We start from the raw sequence: 20931 nt of genomic DNA on the forward strand, positions 1-20931 counted from the left end.
CAGACCTGGTTCATTTGTCCAGCCACCTGGCTTCCCACCAGTTCCATTTCTTTCTTCCTCTTCCACAGTTCACTTTGACCACAAGTGTGGACACTTAGTCATGTCTCCAGCTGGCATTGACCTGCTGGTCGAGCAGCCTGCAGGGGACTCCAAGTAGGGAACTGGCTCCTGGGAGGAGATGTGGGTTGGATGCTAAGGCCAGAGTCCAGGGAGCTGCATCTGCCCAGCAGTCCTACCTCCTGCCAAAGAGCAGGGAGCTGCTGTGGACGTCCTGGTGATCTTGCCAGTCCCCAAGTAAGAGGTAGGGGAGGATAAGAGCCAGCAGCCCTCAGAATGCCCACCTCCACTCTCTACATGGTCCTTGCCGACCAAGCTGGGGATGCACCAGAGGAGCAGGACCAGGAGATGGCTACCAGTTAGCCGCTGACCACCTGCTAACTCCCACCAAGGCCCATGGCAGCAAAACTTACTTTGTTTCAGGCTTTTCATCTTATAAAAGCTGTGTCAGTGTTGCTGAACTTTTCCCAAGAGGAGGAGAACATGCTCAGAGAAACCCTGGAGTATAAGGTAGGGTTTCCTGGTCTGCTGTCCGCCTTCCAAAAACTAGTCAGTCATCCCAGCCCTGGCAGATGAGAGCAGTGCACGGCTGCATCATCAGCTTGGAAGGTGCCGCTGGATGATGAACTTGACTGGGCCAGTGTTGACTGAGGACATGCTCTGTGCCCACAGGTCTCGCTGTACTTGATTAACAGGCCCGTGACAGCACTCCCATTGGTATCACTTCATCAACAGCCCCAGGTCTGGCTAGCACCCAGACTTTTTAAAAAAGTGAAAAATACTTATAAAGTACCTGCATAAAAGCTGTAATAGAAAATACTGAGCTGCTCCCAGCCAGAGTCAGGATGCGTGGAGGGCAGGAGGGGCCAGGAGGCAGGATGGGAAGGGGGCTCTTTCAGCTTCTTCCTCTCCCAGTCCTGGCTTCTCATCTCAGGAGCCTTTTTTGTTTCAAACACAGATGTCATGGTTTGGGTCCAAGCCAGCTCCCAAGGGCAGCATCCGGCCATCCATCTCCAGCCCTCGGACACCGTGGTCATAGGTGGCACTACCCAGGGATGGGGTCTCCAAGGGCTGACACTTTTTCTGTGAAAAGAACACTGACACACCACAGTCCTAGTGGGTTTTTAATCACTGTAACTGCAGTATTTTGTACAAGCGTCTGAACATTGTTTACAAGACTTAAGACCCACTCCTGCCGACTGATACGAATCTCAGGAGGTAGCTGATCCTGACTTCCTGGTTTCCGGAGAGCCCTGGCACAACCCATATTGCCACAGTGCTGCTAAAATCCCAGCTCTGGTCAGCACCCACCTGTACCTGAATCTTCTTTCAATATTAGCACTTAAAGCTGAAGCCCTCAGCCTGTCAGAGAGGAGGCAGCCAATCCATCATGTGGTGATGACGCTGGACAGACAGGCCTTCGAAATGGTGCCCAGCAGGGCAGACCCACCTGCTTCTGCCACGAAGAGCCAACTCAGTGAGGCTGGCTTTTTTCAACTCCCTTTCCCCGTTTGTATGTTTGGGTTCAGGTGAGTTAGAAGCTTTTGAACCCTTCCACCCAAGGAAACATTATTTCACCTTGCTACGCAAACGTCCTAGAACTTCAGATGTGTCCATCTCTAAGGTACTCTGGGGCCAGTGTGAATTAATGAATATATGCACCTTTCTGACAGTATCTCATTTTACTGAAGAAAACTAGCAAATGTGTAAAAAGATTCTTAGTACCAAATACACTCAATTGCCTTTTTAACGAATGTACTTGTGGTGGATAGGTTGCTGGTAAACCATTTTAAACTATTTTTTATAGCTAAAGTTCCTCACTATTATAAACATGTCTTCTGTATTATAAAATCCATTTAACTGGGTGTTCTTAAAGGAGAATCAGAGCATCAAGAGGAAATTATTTCTAAGATTGGGATCCTTGTCCCAATCTGCCTCCCTCTGAAGCAGTGGTAGTGTTTCACTTGCTTAGATCTTAATTCTGTTGTTATAACACTGAGCAAATGCTAATCAATGTTTTCCACTGCTGAGGACAGTCTGCTGTATTCAAAGGAAACCGCAGCTGTTCCTCTCCTCTCCCCAGCCTTGACCAAAACGTTGGAGGTGGACTGCCCTGTAAGTGGAGCCACCATCTCCCCATCGCTGCACCCCCCCACCCCGGATATTTAAGATGACACTACATTCACGTGTGGCGTCCAGGCGGCCCCTGGCTGGCTGCAGTACTTGATGACACGCAGATGGCTCTGGAAGTGACTGATGAAAACTCGTATTCATCATCATTAAAGAAAAGGGAAATACTTGCCCTGGATAAGGCACACTTTCAGATCTAAAGGGAAACTGTATATTTATAGTTTGATGAAAGTTTTATTGGTTAAATAAAAAACTGAGTTAACTGGAGCTCCTAGATTTATCATCAGTTACCCAATGATGTTAGGTTTCTCAATTATGTATAGGGCTAAAATATATGTAAAATATATCTCACAGGAAAGCAAGGATATGCAGTTAACATTAAGACAGTTCCATGGCCCTCGAAGTACCAAGCAAGGGCAGCATTACCCTCATCCAGCTCGGGCTCTGCTGCCCAGTGATGCTTCTGTTACCTACCTCCTCCTGCAGCTCCCCCGGCAGATGCGACCCGTGTCCAGGATGCCGTTTCCCGTTATCTGGTGGGGACATAAACCAGGAGTCCCTTCTGTTCTGTCATTTTGACAGGTAGGAAGTAGCTCTTCCAGCTGTTCCAGGAAAGAATTTCTTAAATTGGGCAGTTAGGGCTTGCCAGAGGTGATCCCAGCACAGCCATGGGAGCCCCCGTCGACTCCTCTGTGGCCTTGAGCTGGTCTCACCCCCACCCCCGCACCCGCCAGCAGTTTTAGACACAGTTGTGGGGCCCCCTATTAGGTCTGTACTTGCACAGGGAGGATTCCTTCTGATTAGGCTTTCCTCCTGCATGTTGAATTCCCTTCAGCTTTAAGAGGAAGAGTGGAGTAAATACTCTTAAAGTGATTTAATGCACTTTTACTTGTATAGAATGTTCTGTGCTAGACAGTACACAGAGCCCTTTATATGAGCATCGGATCTTGATCTCACCCTTCATGTTGTAAATAGGGATTGTATTATCTAAAACTGCTGTAGAAAATTCATTTGTGGTGCAATACACTTTTGATTAAAGCCCTTCAATCCACATGCAGTGCATTTTACTTGTTATCGGTTGGTGTGTCAGCATTTCCTTTTTGATTTGTTAAATTTAGTACATTGTATCTCACTTGAAAACTTCAAGGCTAGCTTCAAGGACCTTAGAGCATTTGTCTTTCAGAGAGAACCTTGCCAGGTTAGGTTTGGGTGAGTAAATATTATATTTGTAATTTAATGAAGCCAGCAGCCTAGTCCTACCTCCCAGGAAGGGTGGGGGTTCTGCAGGAGTTGGGAGGATTGTCACTTTGGTCAACATCCATCTCCAAGGCCCGTATGACTGGGAAGAGCTTCAGGAATACGAATGGGGTCCTCACCCGTAACAAAATGCAGACTGCAGTTCCATGTGCTAAAAAGGAAAGAAGAGCATCTGCTCTTCAGACAGGCCCACTGTCAGTGGTTTCAGGGAACAAAATGTGCCTTGTCTATGGACAGGCTTGTTGCTACCTGTTTGTCTCTTCCTCCTGTGAAGAAAACCCCTCAGCATCACAGTGTTCCTGGCAAACAGCCAAGCCCAGCGTCAGGAGAGGGTAATGGGCACACTTGAGCCCACTCCCAGGACTCCCAAGTGCAGTCACACAAATGGCAGACTTTATATAAATAAGCTCCAAAACTATGTACAGATCAGAGGAGTAAAAAACGATAGTTATTCAGCAAAACATTGTCTGTGTAGCAGCCAGCAGCACTGCGGCCCAGGCTTGAGGGACTGCTGCAGCCAGAGTGTGAGCACACTACGGTTGCTCCCGGGCAGCTTTGCAGGGACTCATGTCTGTCTACCTACCCTTCCATGTCCAGTTTCCAGAACAGACCACCTCTCGTTCATGACCATCCCATTTATTTCCCATTCCTTTTATACACATGAAACACACGGCAAAGTATATACTAATAAGCCAAGAGCTTTATTGATGCAGCAGGCACTTTACAATGAACCCAAGTGAGCCCGTCTTCTCTGGGAGATCGGGGTGTCTGTACAAACCCTCAGGGGTTTCTGCTTCAAAAAAAAAAAAAAACCAACCCAAGCTCTCCCTGTTACCGCAGCCCTTGGATCTGCACCTGCCCAAATCACCCCTCCCTCCTTTTAAACAGGCAGTGCACACAGGTACCCCGGACCAAGGCGGGCCAGCCACTCTGGCAGACAGTCACAATGTCAGTTCTGCATTACTTGTGGACAAAGGCATAGACTATCAGATCCTGCAAAGGATTTATGAAAACAGTAAGACGATCTCTCCCTCCACCTTGAAAATAAAACACACTTCAGCGGATGCATGTCCTGAAATAGTTGACTTGGGAGTTCCTAGGCAGGTGGTCCATTGTCAATCTCTTCTTCGACAGCCTGTGCATCCAAAATTCTTCTCGAGGTAACATGAGTCTCTTTTTTTTTAAACAGTCTTTCTCGCTGTAAGAACTCTTATAATGGAGCCTAGTCCTCCTACTGCTAATGCCTGTAGGGGCAGCAAAAGAAAAGGTGTCAATTGAGACCTGGTTGGCCAAGGGGCTCCTAGCTTCTTGCCAGGGGAGACGGGACTACACTCCTGACCATGTCACAGGTCTTCTGAAAAAGCATTCCTGTGAGAGCACGGTTAAGAGGTGCCAACAGGACCCGCATTCGAGGGATCGAGCCCTTTCCTGGAACAAAGGGTCCCCAAAAGCTGTTGGCTTTTTAAGGCAGGAGAACTAGGCTTGCAACACTGTCACCAAGCTCACACCAAGCCCCCCAGTTTCTCTTTGACAAGCTCACTGTATCCAGGCACAGCCCTAGGCCCTAAAACAGACACCAGTGCATTACCGTGGAAATGTCCACAGGCTCATGCACCCGGCTGCCATGAAGGCACCAGAGAGGGTGGCCCCCGGAGACCACTCCGAGGGCTTTGCTCAGCTCCCAGGCACCATGGCTACCCCCATTACGAAGCCCAGGAGCTCACCTTCTGGCAGAGCAGGCAGAACACCCACCAGTGGGACCAAAGGCCACAACCCAGCCCAGGCCTGAGGCTGTCCACGTGACTGACCCCTCAGTTAAGGGCCGCTCCCTTAGTACTCGGCAGAGCCTTTCATGAGGGTCACTGGCTTGACAAGAGGTGCCCCCTGACACCTTGTACTAAAATAAGCAAAGGACAGGCCCAGCTTTTCCAGCTTCAGGAGGATGAAGGCCCTATTAGACTGCCAAGGTATCTACCACTGGCCTGGTGAGGTGAGGCTGGAGCAGGAAGCCCTCAGAACTAACTGGAGGGCTCAGCCTTTATCTCAGGCCCAGGAACCACCACCTCTGCCAGCCCAAAGAAAGTATGTCAAAGCCCCGCCACCAGCAAGCCTGCCTGAACCTCACCAGCCAAGTGACAGGCCCCGAGGCCTGCCGGGCACAAACCTGCAGCTAAAGCAATGACAATGACCAGAGATGGTAGACCCCTATCAGTGCTTCCTTGGGAGAGGTAAGTGCTCAGATGTCCCAGGTTGCTTGAGGCGTGGCCCTCATTCTCACAGGCCTATCAGATCATCCTGTCTGTGTTTGGAGTTGCCTGGCCTATTGATCTGAACCCTGGGCTGGGGGTGAGCCAGTGGGCAATGTGTTCACGTACCTTTTCATGCCACTGGAGTAACACTGCGCTGCTATTTTCTGTGGGTTTCTCAAACCCTTTATAAATGTACTTCATTAGCAAGTCAATGCCATTTCTGTCCAGCGACTGCACAGCCTGCTCAATTTCGCTGCTCTTAAAGTTTGTAAGTACTTTCAGCACCACACCCTGGGCCCGCTCCTACAGGGGAAAGAAAAAGGGAATGAGGTCTAGAGCCATGGCCCAGGCATACCCACATCCCCCACTGCAGGCTCTGAAATACCAAACCAAGTAGTCAGAACTCATTAGCAACACTGCCCAATTTCTAATTCATTTACAATGCTTAAATATATATATATATAGTGAAATTTTTTTAAATTAAGTTTCAAAGTATCCCAAAGTATTCAAAGCCAATGACTTATTCCACTTATCTGAGGGAAAATAAGCAGTTTACTGGGGAGAAGAATCACTATATCTGATGATGCCAGCAAGGCCTTAAACTCAACTCCCATATTTAAAAAAACAAACAACAAACCCCCCACATAGCAAAAAGCAAGTGTCCTTGGCTGTACCTTCTGCACTCTCTCAGTGGAACAAAGGGGCCATTCCCCTCGTTTGAGAGGTGCAGCCATTGATTAAATCAAGATGCCATCACAAGATAGGAAAAACCCAGCTCTAAAGAGACCCCTTTCCTTGGACCAAAGTTTAGATAGCCTCACTGATGAGATTTTAGGCAGCCTAACTAATACGGTCTGCCCAAGTGTCTCATCTCACCTAGTTTTTAAGAGGCAGAAATCATAAAAGCACTGAAAATCCTTATGCAAATAAAGCTTATTCAATAGCTTATAAAAGCATAACCACCAAGTCCCATGTGGCAAGCTAATTTATAACTTGGTTCATCAGGAAGGGCTGGGCTGACTTCTCACCCCATGAGGCCTTGGGGAGGAATGAATGTTTCTTTGGGGAGTGTTTACTACAAACGCTGACAGCTTTGGTGTCAGGGGCGCCAGGCAGCTTCTGTGGAAACACTGCCCGGTGCCAGCTCACTTCCCTGGTAGAGATTTACTGATGCAGAGCTGAGACACATGCTGTCCAGAGCCCCGGGGCACTCACGCCCTGGTCCCAACACCACCCAACAGCGCCACAGCTCAACCCCCTTTACCTTCACGGCCTGATTCTTGGTGTTGACGGGAGAGTTCCGCAAGGCTGCGTGAAATGCCCGAAGCATGTCCCCTGTGCACCGGCACCAGTTAAGGATGGCTCGCCTCACCATGTCCGTGCTTTTCTTAACAAACTCATTTCAGAAAGAGCTCAAGGGGGTAGAGACAAGTGCCATCTTATCCACATCTAACCCCCCACCCCACTGTGGCTTCTGGGTGAGCACGACATGTTTAGAGGGCAGTCTATAGCTCTCCTGAGCCACACGGAGGGCGGAAGGGGCACCTCTGCCAAACCTCTCCTTCTGCGGCCCCTAAACCTCCCCCTTCAAAGCAAGTTTGGACATGGACTCGCTCCCTCCCAGGAGGAGGAATAAAGTTGCTGCCCCAGCAGGGTGACTTGCAGCAATATCTGACAAAGCTGGTTGACATCTACTTGGCATCAGGCCCCGTATCTGCCCTGCTAGACCCTCATGACCACTGTGTGAGGTTATCATTTTCACCTTCTTATTCTCCAAAGAGAAGAATGAAGGCACAGATGGAGGTCCCTAATTCTTAGTCCAGTGTGTTAAACTATTAAAAAAATTAAGATGTGCTAAAACTTGTACCTTCCAAGACCTACCCAAGTCAGTGAGGTCCCAACGGAGGGAAACTTAACAATCTCAAAGAACCTTCTGCCAGGAAAATGAACCAACCCTCCCCTCCTTGTTCCTCAAACCTTAGCTGGAGTCCTGACACGTTCTTTGCTGAGCTCTGAATATTCAGCACGCAAAAGAAAATTACAATCTGGGTTAGGTCCCCAAAGGTGACACCTATTTTAAACTGAATTACATCAGCTGACTTTCATTTCCTCATCCGAAACATCAGCTTCAGCCAGAAAGCTTCAAAAATAGAACAAGAGGTGGCTTCTGCCCAATCGGGTCTCTACTCCTGTTCATGCAGCGATACCCACGTGTGAACAGCCAGAGCTTCCCAAGCAGAGCCCCCCTGTGGCCTCCATCTTGACTGAGTTGGGCCCACACACCCAGGGTGGAGTCCCCTAGCACCCTGCGGGGCTGTGGTCCACCTTGCAGTTTGAGAGGCAGCCCACTCTCTCACACCCTGTACCTGTCAGCTTTGGAATTCCTTTCTCCCAGCCAGGCGCAGGACAGTCTGATATCAGTCCTACTTCAGAACTCTTTCTGAATTTGACATCCCAGAGCAATAAGCAGAGTCCCAGTAAGCTTAAGAGGAACCATAACTGACACTCTCCACTAACCAAGCGTGGTTGGGAAACACAGTACTTCAGAAGATGAACAGGTACAGGCAGGGTGACTAGTCCACAGAGGCAAAAAGACTCACTGCGCTGGAGTTCATCTCTGCACCCTCCCTGTGACCATCATTCACTGTAGTGTTGAAAGGTAGGGGCCTTCAGCAGCTGAGACAACGAGGGAGCAGGGAGGAGCATACCATCTCTCAAGCTGGCCTCTGTCTAGGATAGCTTTAGGCCCTTCCAGAAAAGCGGCCGTGGAAGCTGGGGAACGATGCCCAGGTCCTAGTCTCTTCTAGACCAGGGTTTCTCAACCACAGCACTAAAGACATTTTAGACCAGATGACTGATGTGGGGTCTGTCCTGTGCATCTTACAATATTGAGCAGCACCTCTGGCCTCCACGCACTAGATTCTAGTGGCACATCCTGCCACATACCAAACTGACAATGAAAGTATCTCCAAACATGGACAAATTTCCTCAGGGGGAAGAGACACTGCAAAATCACTCAAAACTCTGCTCTGGACAGATCCTCGCTCCAGAGGACCAGAAGGTGCCTCAGCAGGAAGAAAAGGAACCATGTCTTAGATATGTGCTCAGGTGTTTTCATATGTCATCTCGTTACTGCGAACAGTTCTTTGTGACAAGAATCATTATTCTGGTTTTAAAGGCAATGAACCTGAGGCTCATAGAAGGAAAATAATGTGCTCAAAGTCACAAAGCTAAGCTGTCCAGCTGGCCTTCAAACCCAAACATGCCTGACTCCAAAGTCAAGCTCTTTCTACAACCCTCTGCAGCCACTCCCCGCCAGACTCACGCGGCATGCCCAGGATACTTGCTGTGGGTCCAGTACTGTTCTGAAGCCTTCTGGGATGCTACCCAGTAATGCTCCCATGGAACCTGTAAGCCCAGCTTGGTTCTCCTTTTAACAAAGGAGGCTACCAAGGTTCAGAGAGGGTAAGTGACCTACTCAAAGTCACACAGCTATAGCATGACTGAGCTGGGTCTGTGTGGGTGCACAGCCCATGCTCTATTTCATCCATGACTTGCTTCCCAGTAACAGAACCAGGATGGGCCTACTCCCTACATTCTCCCACTCCAATCAACCAACCTCTGTCCCTACTCCCCCCACCTCTGTTCTAAGACTCCTAGAAGCCTGCTCCACAGTTCAATAATCTAATCTAAATCCAATACCTGGCACATGGTAGGGACTCAGCAAATATTAGCTCCGTCCTCCTCCCTTCCTGGGCCCCGCTCAGTTCTCATTTGCTAACCTCTCTTTCCCCAATCCCAAGAGGCACACTCTCCATGGTAACAAGGTTTCTGACACTGCCATTAGTGGAGAAACTACCATCCCCCGATGGGCTAAGCCTGGGCTTCCAAGCAGCCTCAAGGAACCTATCATGTCAGGAGCGTACCAAGATGTGACCTTCAACAAGTCCCTGCAGCACTGGGACCAAGACAGCAGATAACCAGACCTTGCGCTCCCCTTCTGTAGATGATCTGGGTCACAGGCCTGATGCTGAAGTCCTTTTGCCAATACCTGCCCATGAGCCAGGTTCTGCACCACACTGCAGAATCAACTTTCCCTCATGGGGGCCGTTCTCATGACCCCACTTCACCAATGGGGAAAGCATGGTCATCCTGACGGGGCAGGAAATGACAAGCTTGAATCCCCACCTTTGAAAATACATTTCTGTTCAAACAAAGAAAGGCTGAAGGTATTTGTTTCAAAGGCACACTGGAGGAACACTGCAGGACTCCTCCCAAAGGCAGTGAATGGGTTCGACTTCCCAAGCTGAGTCGACTGATAAAACACCCAGAACCTGATTTATATACAGTACAGCCTGAGCCTCCAACCCTCTCCTGGCCAGTAAGGGGGAGGGGGAGGCACTTCCTGTAACACCATTTGAATAAAGAAAAATCCTTCCTGTGAGAATAAGTCAGTTTCCTGTGCTCAAAGTGCTAAAGGACCAAGCAGGCTGTGACAACCACCTCTATTTTTAATCTTGTTTTCTAAATGCTTGTTTTCTGTGACCACAAAACAGTCATTTCCAGTAGTGGGGCTCTACTTTTACATCTCACTTGATGCTGCTTGGTTTTTCTTAGCTCTAAACAACTAGTTTTTTTCCTGCACAAGAAGGCTATGAGGGGGAGGGAGCCAAAACTCACTTGTTGAACGTGGCTGAGACCACTGAGGTCCAAAATCCAATGGTCACAGGAAACTAAGAATAGGTGAGGAAGAGCGGCATTAAGCTGAGAAGGGTCAGAACGATTCTGGGATGCGAGGTGAAATCTCAGACCTCAGGGCCGGATCGCTCCTCCTTGGGTCCTTTCTTCCCAAGGACTGCCATCTACCACCTATTTTCAAGTGGTGCTGCAATCCAGCCCAAAAAGACTGTGCCTGGGAGCCGCCCTGGCCGCTCAATTACTCAGCGGTGGCTCACCTTGGCCCCTCCCGCCGATCAAGCCCGAGTAAGGCCCCGTTTCCTGCACGAGAGAGATGGAGTGATCGGGAGCCCAGGCAAGGGCCAGCCTGAGGGGACGGAGGGAGGAAAGAGTAGAGGCCTCCCGGGGCAATGAAGGGCCTGCGGGACTGGAGGTCCGTCCGGCATGCTCTTGGGGCCGCCGAGCCAGCCAGCCCAAGAGGATCCAGGAGCCGCGTGGGGCCGCACTGCCGAGGGAGGGTCCAGGGGCCCGGGATCAGGACAAGGGGAGTGGGGAGGCCAGGTGAAAGGGAAGTGAGGATGCCTGCCCAAGGAGAGCCAGATCGGAAGGGAGTTGGGAGACTGACCTGGGGGATCCGGGGGTGAGAGGAGCGGAGAGGCCGCCCTGAGGGGCCAGAGCCAGAGATGAGGAAAGTAGGAAGGCCGGGCCACAGGGGAGCCCGGGCCGCCGTGCGGGAGAAGGATATTGCCGCAGGAGCCCGTCCACCTCGCTAGGGTCCGGGCCTGGCTCGCCCGCCGCCGCCGCCGCCTCCTCCTGCTCGTCCACGAATTTGTTCTCATCAAATTCATCGATGTCCACCCGACGGAAGCGCGAGGACAGCGTGTTCCGGGCCATGGCGGGGACTCAGCGCCCGCTGAACCGGCTATGCTCCGGAGCGGACCTCCACTCTACTCCGCTCAGAACCGGCTCCGGCTCGGGGGCGGGAAGCGGCCGCCCGGCACCTCCTCCACCTCCTCCGCGCGCCGCCGCTGCCGCCCGCCCATTTCCGGTTCTCGCCGGAACCGGAAGTGCTGGTGGGAGGGAGAGGCGGGGCGTGTCGCCTCAGGGAGCACTGGGAGACGGACCTGGAGGTCTAACCTGTGGACCACTGCGGAGCTAGTAATCTTCATGGAATCTCAGTTTCCCCTTCTGAGAAGCGAGCGGCTAATCCTCCGCAGGCCCAGCACATAGATACCACAGCTGCGCTCTTCGGCTGCCCTCCTGCATCCGAGGAACCCCTGGCCCTGGAAGGGGCCAGGGCGGGCATAGTCACGGATTCCGGGTGTCATCTCTGCCCAGACTGAGGGGGCACGGGGCCTCCAGAAGAAGGAGCCCTGCCCTGCCTGTCGAGTGCTGGGCAGGCTTCTGGGAGAAGACAGCTTCGAGCTGAGGCCTGAGGGATGAGTAGTAGTTCTTGTGCCCCGAGAGTGATGTTGAATGGGAGAGCCTAAGTCTCGAATTTGAAGATCTTAGGACGCCACCACACGGAGCTCAGAGAAGGTTGCATCTGACCTTATTGCTGTAGTGACCCTATTGTTAACGGACTGGGAGACTTTCAAGACGTTTAAAATGTATCAAGGGTTCTGACGAGACAATGGAGACATTTGGATTTGAGTGCGGCGTCCCGCGTGTGTTGCAGTCTCCTTGACCCGCAGTGTAGGGGGCGGGGATAGGGGGATGACCCTGTGACCACCATACTGGCAGGAAGGGCGAGGTCCTGGGGACTGAGAAATCTTGACTGGCTGGAAAGGCATATCCTGGAAGGAAAGGAATCCGCAGAATCTGAAGTGGGGGAAATAGGGGTGGGGAGAAATAGGGCAGAGTCAAGGACAACTTTGTGGTATCAAAATTAGGTGCCTGGGCTGTTGCTTGAGGGGCTCTTGCTCAGTCATGTCCGACTCTTTGCGACCCCATGGGCTATACAGTCTACGGAATTCTCCAGGCCAGAATATTGGGGTGGGTAGCCCTATCCCTTCTCCAGGAGATATTCCTAACCCAGGGATCTAACCGGGGGTTTCCTGCATTACAGGCGGATTCTTTACCAACTGAGCTATGAGGGAAGCCACAATGAGCCTTATTAGCCTGAGACTAGGAGAAGGCAATGGCAAGCCACTCCAGTACTCTTGCCTAGAAAATCCCATGGATGGAGGAGCCTGGTAGGCTGCAGTCCGTGGGGTCGCTAAGGGTCGGACACGACTGAGCGACTTCACTTTCACTTTTCACTTTCACACATTGGAGAAGGAAATGGCAACCCACTCCAGTGTTCTTGCCTGGAGAATCCCAGGGACGGGGGACCCTGGTGGGCTTCCGTCTATGGGGTCACACAGAGTCGGACACGACTGAAATGACTCAGCAGCATCCTGAGACTACGTTGGGTCTTTGTTTTCATATAATGGTATTCCTTTTCATAAAGACCAGTAGTTAATGAAATGTGCCTGGGTTTTCATTTTTTCAAATATTTTTTATTGAACTGTCTACAGATCAAAAAATATTGCCCAGTTCAGGTGCTACCTAATGTTGGGTGCTAAAGATAGATTCCTCACAGGGCAAGAGGTCCTGAATAAAAGTCTCAAGGGTCTTGGGAGACCTGCCTATCAGTTTCATACCTTGGAAGAAATCTGTGACTGAGGCAGGCAACAAGCTAACAGAAATCATATCCCCAGAATATTCTGATCAGAAGGAATTTCAAACCAGAAATGCTCATTTTACAAGCAAGGAAATAGGCTCCCAAGTGAACTAGTAAACGAAATAATATCACTGCTTAAGACCGTGGATCTGCCTTCCAGTCAGTGAGGCAGAAATTTGAAAATCCACACTATGTCAGGGATGACTTCATTTTGAGGGGGGAAAAAACACAAAAACATGCAGTTTCTGAGAGCACCTTGGATAAAGTGGTTAAGAGAAGTGTCCCTGAGGAGGTGATGCTGAAGTGGATCTGAAGGAAGTGAAGGATGGAGCCAAGCAAAGGCTCAAACACGGGGGCAGGCTTGGTGTGTTCCAGAAAAAAGCAAGGCCATACTGGAGCAGAAGAGTAAGAAGAAACAAGATGGGGCTTCCCTGGTGGCTCAGCTGGTAAAGAATCAGCCCGCAATGTGGGAGACCTGGGTTCAATCCCTGGGTTGGGAAGTTCCCCTGGAGAAGGTAAAGGCTACCCACTCCAATATTCTGGCTTGGAGAATTCCATGGACTGTATAGTCCGTGGGATTCCAAAGAGTCAGACAGGACTGAGCGACTTTCACTTTCTGAAATGCAAAGAAATCTTAACCTACAAGAAGAAACAACGTGGAAGAGGGAAGAGGGAGTGGTGGGTGCTGTAGGACTTTGAAGGTGAGAAAAGGATGTGGTCTTAACTCAAGACAGCCCCGGAAATTCTGGGCAGAGAAGAGACATGATCTAACTTCAGTTTGAAAAGGGTCCTTTTGGTAGCTCTACTGAGAATGGAAACCAGAGCAAACAGAGGTGATTTATGAGGTGACGACAGTGGTTCAGGAGACAGGCAACAGTGGCTCAATGTCCAGCAGGTGCCAATAACAGTGGTGGGAAGAGGCTGGGTATTTTGAAGATGTGCTGTACATAGTTGCTCAGTCATGTCCGACTCTTTGCGACCCCATGGACTGTAGCCTGCCAGGCTCCTCTGTCCATGGGGATTCTCCAGGCAAGAATACTGGAGTGGGTTGCCATGCCCTCCTCCAGGGGATCTTCCCAACTCAGGAATCGAACCAGGTTCTCCTGCATTGCAGGCGGGTTCTTTACCGTCTGAGCCACTGACAGAAGCTATAGAATTTGGAGGTGGGTTGGATGTGGCATGTAAGAGAAACGGTAGTCATAGAAGGGGCGAAAGAGGATGAGATGGTTGGATGGTATCACTGACTCAGAGAACATGAGTTTGAGCAAACTCCGGGAGGTAGTGAAGGACAGACGCCTGGCGTGCTGCAGTCCATGGAGTCTAAAAGAGTTGGACACAACTGAGCGATTGAACAACAATAGATAAAGTTCAGAAAAGCTGTACACAATCATTAATAGAACTATGAGCATTTGGAAAATATGATAGCCAAGTCCCTGTGCCCCATTCAACCTCCATTTATGACTAATCCATGCTAAGAATGCTGTCTGCTTTCTCTTCCCCCCTTCCCTCCATTTCCTAGAAGCCTGCCTCACTGTGATCTGAGAGAGAGCTCAATTCAGTTCATCCAACAAGTATCCATGTGCTGGGTCTGGAGGCAAGAAAAACCAAACCAGTTGTCAGCTATGGTTCTGCTCCTTGGGGAACTTCCTGGTTAAATGTGGAGGCAGACATATAAATTTCATTCTAATTCAACATATTTGGGGTTAGAGAGAGATTTGATTCCACAGAGATCAACAAGGGGAGGTTTTGTTCCAATTTACTCCAAGGCTAAAGATTCATTAACAGAAACCCATAAGAGGGTGACAGAAGGCTTCCTGGAGGTGACATCTGACAGCAACAAGGGGACAACCTGGCTTTAAATAGAGCTCTAAGATGTGGTGTGCCTTTGTTAATGGCAGTGGAGTGACACTAGGGCACTGATTCATGCTTGCTGCTGGGGGCAAAATGCAACTGTTGAGTCAGAAAGCTTGAGCACTTTGCCTTGTGACGACCCCCCTTTAACTTTCAGGGCCAATTCAAGTGTTCAACTGGGAACATTAATATGAATGATACTGAGCAGTTGTTATGCATCAGGTCTTGTGCGAAGGGTTTTACATGTTATCTTCCTGATCTTCCTAAACACTACATTTCACAGGTGAGAAAACAGACTCAGGGGAAGGGATTTGCTGAGAATCAGTTACAGAGTAAGAATTTGAAACCGGGTCAGATTCACTAACAAAAGGCCAGGAATTCCTTTTCCCTTAAATAACACATGCTGTCATTATAGCTGTCTACCCCACCCCTCCCTACCCACCATAGACTTTAAATTCCTCCAAGGCAGAGGCCATGTTAATTTCTCTTCTAAAACCCTCAACCTTCATCCCCTGGACACCCCCCAGAACACTGGCACCCAGCTCAGAGTAGCCCAGACTGGGCAGCCTGCAAAAGTGTACCGAATGAATGAACAAACAAATAAATGAGTGGATGAATTCCAGCCTAACTAATCAAATAGGTTGCCTCTCAACCCAGGGTGAAATTTCCCCACTGCCCTGCGGGAAATAGACCAAATCGAAGTAATTTTCCAGGAGAAACATCAACAACCTCAGATATGAAGATGATACCACTCTAATGGCAGAAAGTGAAGAGGAGCTAAAGAGCCTTTATGATGGCAGTGAAAGAGGAGAGTGAAAAAAGCTTGCTTAAAATTCAACAATCAAAAAACTAAGATCATGTCATCCAGTACCATCACTTCATGGCAAATAGATGGGGAAAAAGTGGAAGCAGTGACAGATTTTATTTTCTTGGGCTCCAAAATCACTGCGGATGGTGACTGCAGCTATGAAATTAAAAGATGATTGCTCCTTGAAAGGAAAGCCAAGACAAACCTAGACAGCATATTAAAAAGCAGAGCACTCACTTTGCCGACAAAGGTCCATATAGTCAAAGCTACGGTTTTTCCAGTAGTCATGTATGGATGTGAGAGTTGGACCATAAAGATGGCTGAACACCGAAGAACTGATGCTTTTGAATTGTGCTGGAGAAGATTCTTGAGAGTCCCTTGGAAATCAAGAAGATCAAACCAGTGAATCCTAAAGGAAATCGACACTGAATATTCATTGGAAAGACTGATGCTGAAGCTACAATATTTGGCCACCTGATACGAAGAGCCGACTCACTGGAAAAGGCCCTGATGCTGGGAAAGGTTGAGAGTAGAAGGGGATGACAGAGGATGAGATGCTTGAATAGCATCACCGACTCAGTGAACATGAGTGAGCAAACTCGGGAAGATAGTGAAGGACAGGGAAGAGTGGCGTAACTGCACTTCATGGAGTCGCAAAGAGTCCGATAGGACTTCGCGACTGAGCTACAACACAGTAAATTTTAGCGCGCAGGAGAGAGACTGGCTCATTGCAGCGCGGGACTCCGGCTCCTCGGGGCGGGGACTCGGCTCCTGAGGGCGGGACTCCGCCTCCTCGGGGCGGGGCGGAGGCTTAGTGGGCGGGACCAAAGCGCTCCTGGAGGCGGGGGGTGGGGAGGCTGGGCCCGCGTGGGATAGTAGGGGCGGAGCCAGGGCTCCCCCCGCCGCCGCTCTATTGACCACGCCCGCCGCCACCCGGCAGTAGTTGTGGAGGTCAGCCCCGCCCCTTCCTCTTTCCCTCCGAGAAGGCAGTGGAGGCAGACTATACAGTTATGGTGAGTGTGGAGAAATCGGCCTCCATCCGCGTACTGTGGGGCTCAGGGGCCGGGATGGAGGGTGTGTGGCGAGACCTGAGAAGCCATCTGCCAGCCTGACCTGTGGGATGCGTTGCGAAGTGGCCTAGCGCCACCTCAGTCTTCTTCCCACCTCAGGGCCGGGCCCCGAGAGGTAAGCGCGCGCTCCCGGGGCCTCCGTCTTTCCGTCTACGGAATGGGAGTAGGGCCCCAGCCTCGCAGCAGGGCTGGGCGAGGGCGCGTCTGCTGGGGTCTGGGTTGCCCTTCCCGAGGCGGATAATGCTGGGTCTCCAGAGCCCTCTTGGCCCAGGGCAAGGCGCTCGGCCTCGAGGGGCGGAACACGACGCAGGTGGAGGGGAGGTGTTTGACCCAGACGCTCTCTGTCGGGCAGGCCAAGATTAAGGCTCGAGACCTTCGCGGCAAGAAGAAGGAGGAGCTGCTGAAGCAGCTGGAGGACCTGAAGGTGGAGCTGTCCCAGCTGCGCGTGGCCAAAGTGACAGGCGGCGCGGCTTCCAAACTCTCCAAGATGTAAGTGAACTGGACACACGTACGGGACTTTCGAAGTTGGCTTATGGAGTTGTCTGTTTAACTGCCCTTTCAATGGCTCCGTGGGTCAGAATGTGGCGCCATTTCTATCCAGCCTCTTTAGGTGTCTCTTTCTCACGCCGTTGCCTTTACCTGCTTTTGACCTGTGGTCCTTTTTCCTGGTGTAACGGCTTGACTGTCTAGAGGAAGAATTAGGTGCCCCCTAACTCCTTTTAATGTCTAATTAACCCCATTCCTCTATCTCCCACCAGCACTTGATGTTTTTCCTCAGCCTCTTTCACTTGGTTGAGGTATCCCTTGCACCCCTTATTTTAGTTGTAGTGTTACTTGCCCCCCGGGGCGAGAATCAGAACTTGAGAAAGGAACATAAGTTTGGAGTTAGTCAGCCGGGGCATAAATTCCACTTCTGCCACATTCTGCCTGATGTGCAGATTGGCACACTACCCATGTTTTTCCGCTCTCCTATAAAATGGGCCCCCAGTAATTTTCTTACGGTGCTGCATGCTGAATCAAGACGATGTTTCCAGGCATTTACTGATCAGCCCTCGTTCAACATGAGGACATGTTTCACTTACCCCAGTTTTTTCTTGTCTTCAGCCTTGTCCCTTCCCAGTAGCCCAGCTTGTGGCATGGTTCCCTCCAGTGAGCTTATTCAGATCAACATTGCTTAGGTTTTCTTTCTAGCCCTTAGGATATATGGCCAGGGATGAAAGGTCTTTCCTGGCTGCCCCTTCACTTCCCCTCATTAAACCTCACTGAACACTTCACAGCTCTTTGAAAACACTGTTTGTGCCAGCTGCTTCTTGTCCCCTCTCTGGGATATTCATGTATTGTTTCTCTTGCCTCCAGAACACCCTCCTGGGCTGGGTTAGACACCTCTTGGGTGAATGTGGGTGAGCTGATGGGGATAGCCCCTGCCCTGTGACATCTGGGTCAGGCCCTGAAATAGATACCTTGGGGAGTGCTGTGTGTCTTACCCATCTTCATTGATTGTCTCTTGTTTTGTAGCCGAGTGGTTCGTAAATCCATTGCCCGTGTACTGACCGTCATTAATCAGACTCAGAAAGAGAACCTCAGGAAATTCTATAAGGTTAGTGGAGAAGGAATAATGGTGCTGGGCTACAGGGAGCAAAATTCCAGCTCTCCCTAGGCCCGAGGGGTGGTATGGTGAGCTCTGGCTGGGGTGCTTGGGACTGGGCTTTCTAGAGCCTTCTAGCATGTGGCATGCAGACTGCATGCGGCTGCAGTTGTCAAGGAATCAAAGATGTGGGAGACCGGATAGAGTTGGATTTTGAATAAAACCTCACCAGCTGGGTGATTTGGGGAGTCTATGAGGATTGACTGTTCAAATGTTTTAATTGTCTTGGTCTGTCAGTCACCACCAAGCATCTGGCATTCTCATTTTTCAAATGAGGATCTCAAGACTTGGGTTAAGTTGCTTGGCATCACTGACATGCAATAAATGGAGTGATTGGGCTTAGATTCCAACCCATAGGGTGGGGGTGGATTGAGTGCTTCCAGGAGATTGCCATAGGTGCCTGCCCCTCATAGCCTAGAGTTTTTAACTTTTCTGGGTCTTGTGCCTAAAACTAGTATTAAGCTATGAAGCTGAACCAGTGGGAGATTTTATAGAATGGGTACGCACACATGACTTCCCTCATAGCTCAGTTACTAAAGAATCTGCCTGCAATGCAGGAGACCCTGGTTCAATTCCTGGGTCCAGAAGATCAGCTAGAGAAGGGATAGGCTACCCACTCCAGTATTCTTGGGCTCCCCTTATGGCTCAGCTGGTAAAGAATCCGCCTACAATGCAGGAGACCTGGATTCAATCCCTGGGTTGGGAACATCCCCTGGAGACGGGACAGGCTACCCACTCCAGTATTCTGGCCTGGAGAATTCCATGAACTGTCTGGGGTCGCAAGGAGTCGGACACAACTGAGCGACTTTCACTTTCACTTCATGCACACATTCGGTTTCCTACAAGGAAATGACTTGTTTGTGGAGGAGGTGCCCTCTGTCCGGAAGAGAGGATTCTGAGCAAGCAGAGCTAAAGATTTGGTTGAAGCTGCTGCCCTCAGGTGGGATGTCTTTGAGACGTTAAGGCCTTTCAGCTGATTAAAGCAGGCCCACCCAGATTACTCTATAATCTCTTAAAGATTACTGATTAGGGGGCTTTGACTGCAAAATGGCTTCACATCAACACCCAATTAGTGTTTGAATGACTGGAGGGTTTGACATGTCAAAGTTGCCACTGTGTGCTGGGCTTGCTGCCATCCCTTGATGTGTACATTTGTGTGGGGGGGCGGTTTCTGAGAATTGGGTCTGGAACGTTTATCAGGCTCTGAGGGAACCCTGTAGAGGTATGGCCAGGAAGAACTTCCTCCATGACCATCCAAGTGAGTACAGTCCACCATATAGCCAGGCAGGGCTCCAGGATGTAGAGATGAGGTCTCTGTATCAGCACTTCTTGATACATTAATCTCTGGCCCCCTGTACCTGACATGGTAATGAGCACTTACATGGTTATTGTGACTGGAGGATGTAAACAGCATGTGTGGCTGTGGCTACTTTCTTGGCCAGCAGAGCTCTAGGTGCTTAGCAGATTGAAAGCAGGAAGCCCTGACCTGTATCAGCTGGTGTGAGGGATGTGGATGGGCAGACTTTCAGGTTTCCCCCAGAGCTTGCCCTCATCTCCTGTGTAGCTTTTTCCCTGCAGTTCTCTGCCCCAAGGCTGTTCATGGCCTGAACCCCATTAACTCACACCCACCTGCCCTGTGCCTACCCCTCCAGGCTACTGGCAGTTCCCAGCCTGAGCTGTCACTCTCCAGGGCTTTCATGCCCACTCTGGTTCCTCGCTTTCAAGGCTCTTGTCACTCATGAGCTGAAACCTTCCTCAATCTCTTTCCTCCTCCACACCAATGCATCACTTGTTTTCTGGTGGGCTGGGAACTCCTTGAGCAGGTCTTATTTGTGGCTAAGCCAGCACCCAGGACAGGGCTTCAAATGGAAGAGGCTCCAGGGGGCCTTTGCAGAACAAAGGGGACCATCAGAGCTGCCTTAGTAAGTGGAGTGAAAGCAGATATGGAGAGATGATCCATCTCCTGTAAAGGCCTGAGAACAGGAGCCAAGGTAGGGAACTTTGCCCCTTATAGCAGGATGGCCTTGGCCAAGCCAGATCTTCTTAGATGCATGTGTTCAGTGTTTCTATCACCACAGGTACCTAGCAGGCATGTCCCCGACACACATTTCCCTCAAGTCACTTCCTGGCACCTCAGTTCCAACCTGCGTGGCTTCCTTAGGTATTTCAGTAGCTCCCAAACCCTGCTCCTCAGGTTCCCCTTGCTTCCCCTCATCCAGGGCAAGAAATACAAGCCCCTGGATCTGCGGCCCAAGAAAACACGTGCCATGCGCCGCCGGCTCAACAAGCATGAAGAGAACCTGAAGACCAAGAAGCAGCAGCGGAAGGAGCGGCTATACCCCATCCGGAAGTACGCAGTCAAGGCCTGAGCATCCAGCGTCAATAAAACAGACAGACCACTGGCTGGCATTGCTTTGTGTTTATAGGGACTTCAGTTGTTGGCGAGGTGGCTATGGTTACCAGATGCCTGATGGATTCCAGCAGGCTTGCTACCCTAGCCATAGGGATCTGTTAGGTGCTCT

At 50.4% G+C, this 20931-nt stretch overlaps 3 protein-coding genes across 6 annotated transcripts in view; 2 read left to right on the plus strand and 1 right to left on the minus strand.

Moving 5' to 3' along the window:
- Nucleotides 1-3238, plus strand: part of GOLGA1 (golgin A1) — a 47710-nt gene extending 44472 nt beyond the window's left edge. For 3 of the 4 annotated variants that reach the window (XM_055399385.2, XM_055399386.2, XM_055399384.2), the window contains 2 exons: nt 481-567; nt 1016-3238. In XM_055399385.2, the coding sequence (XP_055255360.2) occupies nt 481-567; nt 1016-1096 (168 nt within the window). In that variant the 3' untranslated portion in view covers nt 1097-3238. The remainder of the gene's footprint in view (nt 1-480; nt 568-1015) is intronic. The other variant, XM_088841156.1, reaches the window with a different exon arrangement.
- An 888-nt stretch (nt 3239-4126) lies between these two features.
- Nucleotides 4127-11406, minus strand: ARPC5L (actin related protein 2/3 complex subunit 5 like). The gene is made up of 4 exons (XM_055399390.2): nt 11115-11406; nt 6958-7029; nt 5820-5996; nt 4127-4688 (listed from the first exon to the last, which is right to left on the minus strand). Exons 1-4 carry the CDS (start codon nt 11262-11264, stop codon nt 4626-4628), a joined length of 462 nt encoding a protein of 153 aa, XP_055255365.1. The 5' UTR covers nt 11265-11406; the 3' UTR covers nt 4127-4625.
- A 5191-nt stretch (nt 11407-16597) lies between these two features.
- Nucleotides 16598-20811, plus strand: RPL35 (ribosomal protein L35). Its single transcript, XM_055400529.2, has 4 exons — nt 16598-16707; nt 17117-17253; nt 18280-18361; nt 20629-20811. Exons 1-4 carry the CDS (start codon nt 16705-16707, stop codon nt 20776-20778), a joined length of 372 nt encoding a protein of 123 aa, XP_055256504.1. The 5' UTR covers nt 16598-16704; the 3' UTR covers nt 20779-20811.
- Nucleotides 20812-20931: the final 120 nt, after the last annotated feature.

Source organism: Moschus berezovskii, chromosome 11, assembly GCF_049115385.1.
Source record: "Moschus berezovskii isolate FMDL1 chromosome 11, NW_MosBer_1.0, whole genome shotgun sequence".
In the NCBI taxonomy this organism is placed as follows: Eukaryota; Metazoa; Chordata; class Mammalia; order Artiodactyla; family Moschidae; genus Moschus; species Moschus berezovskii.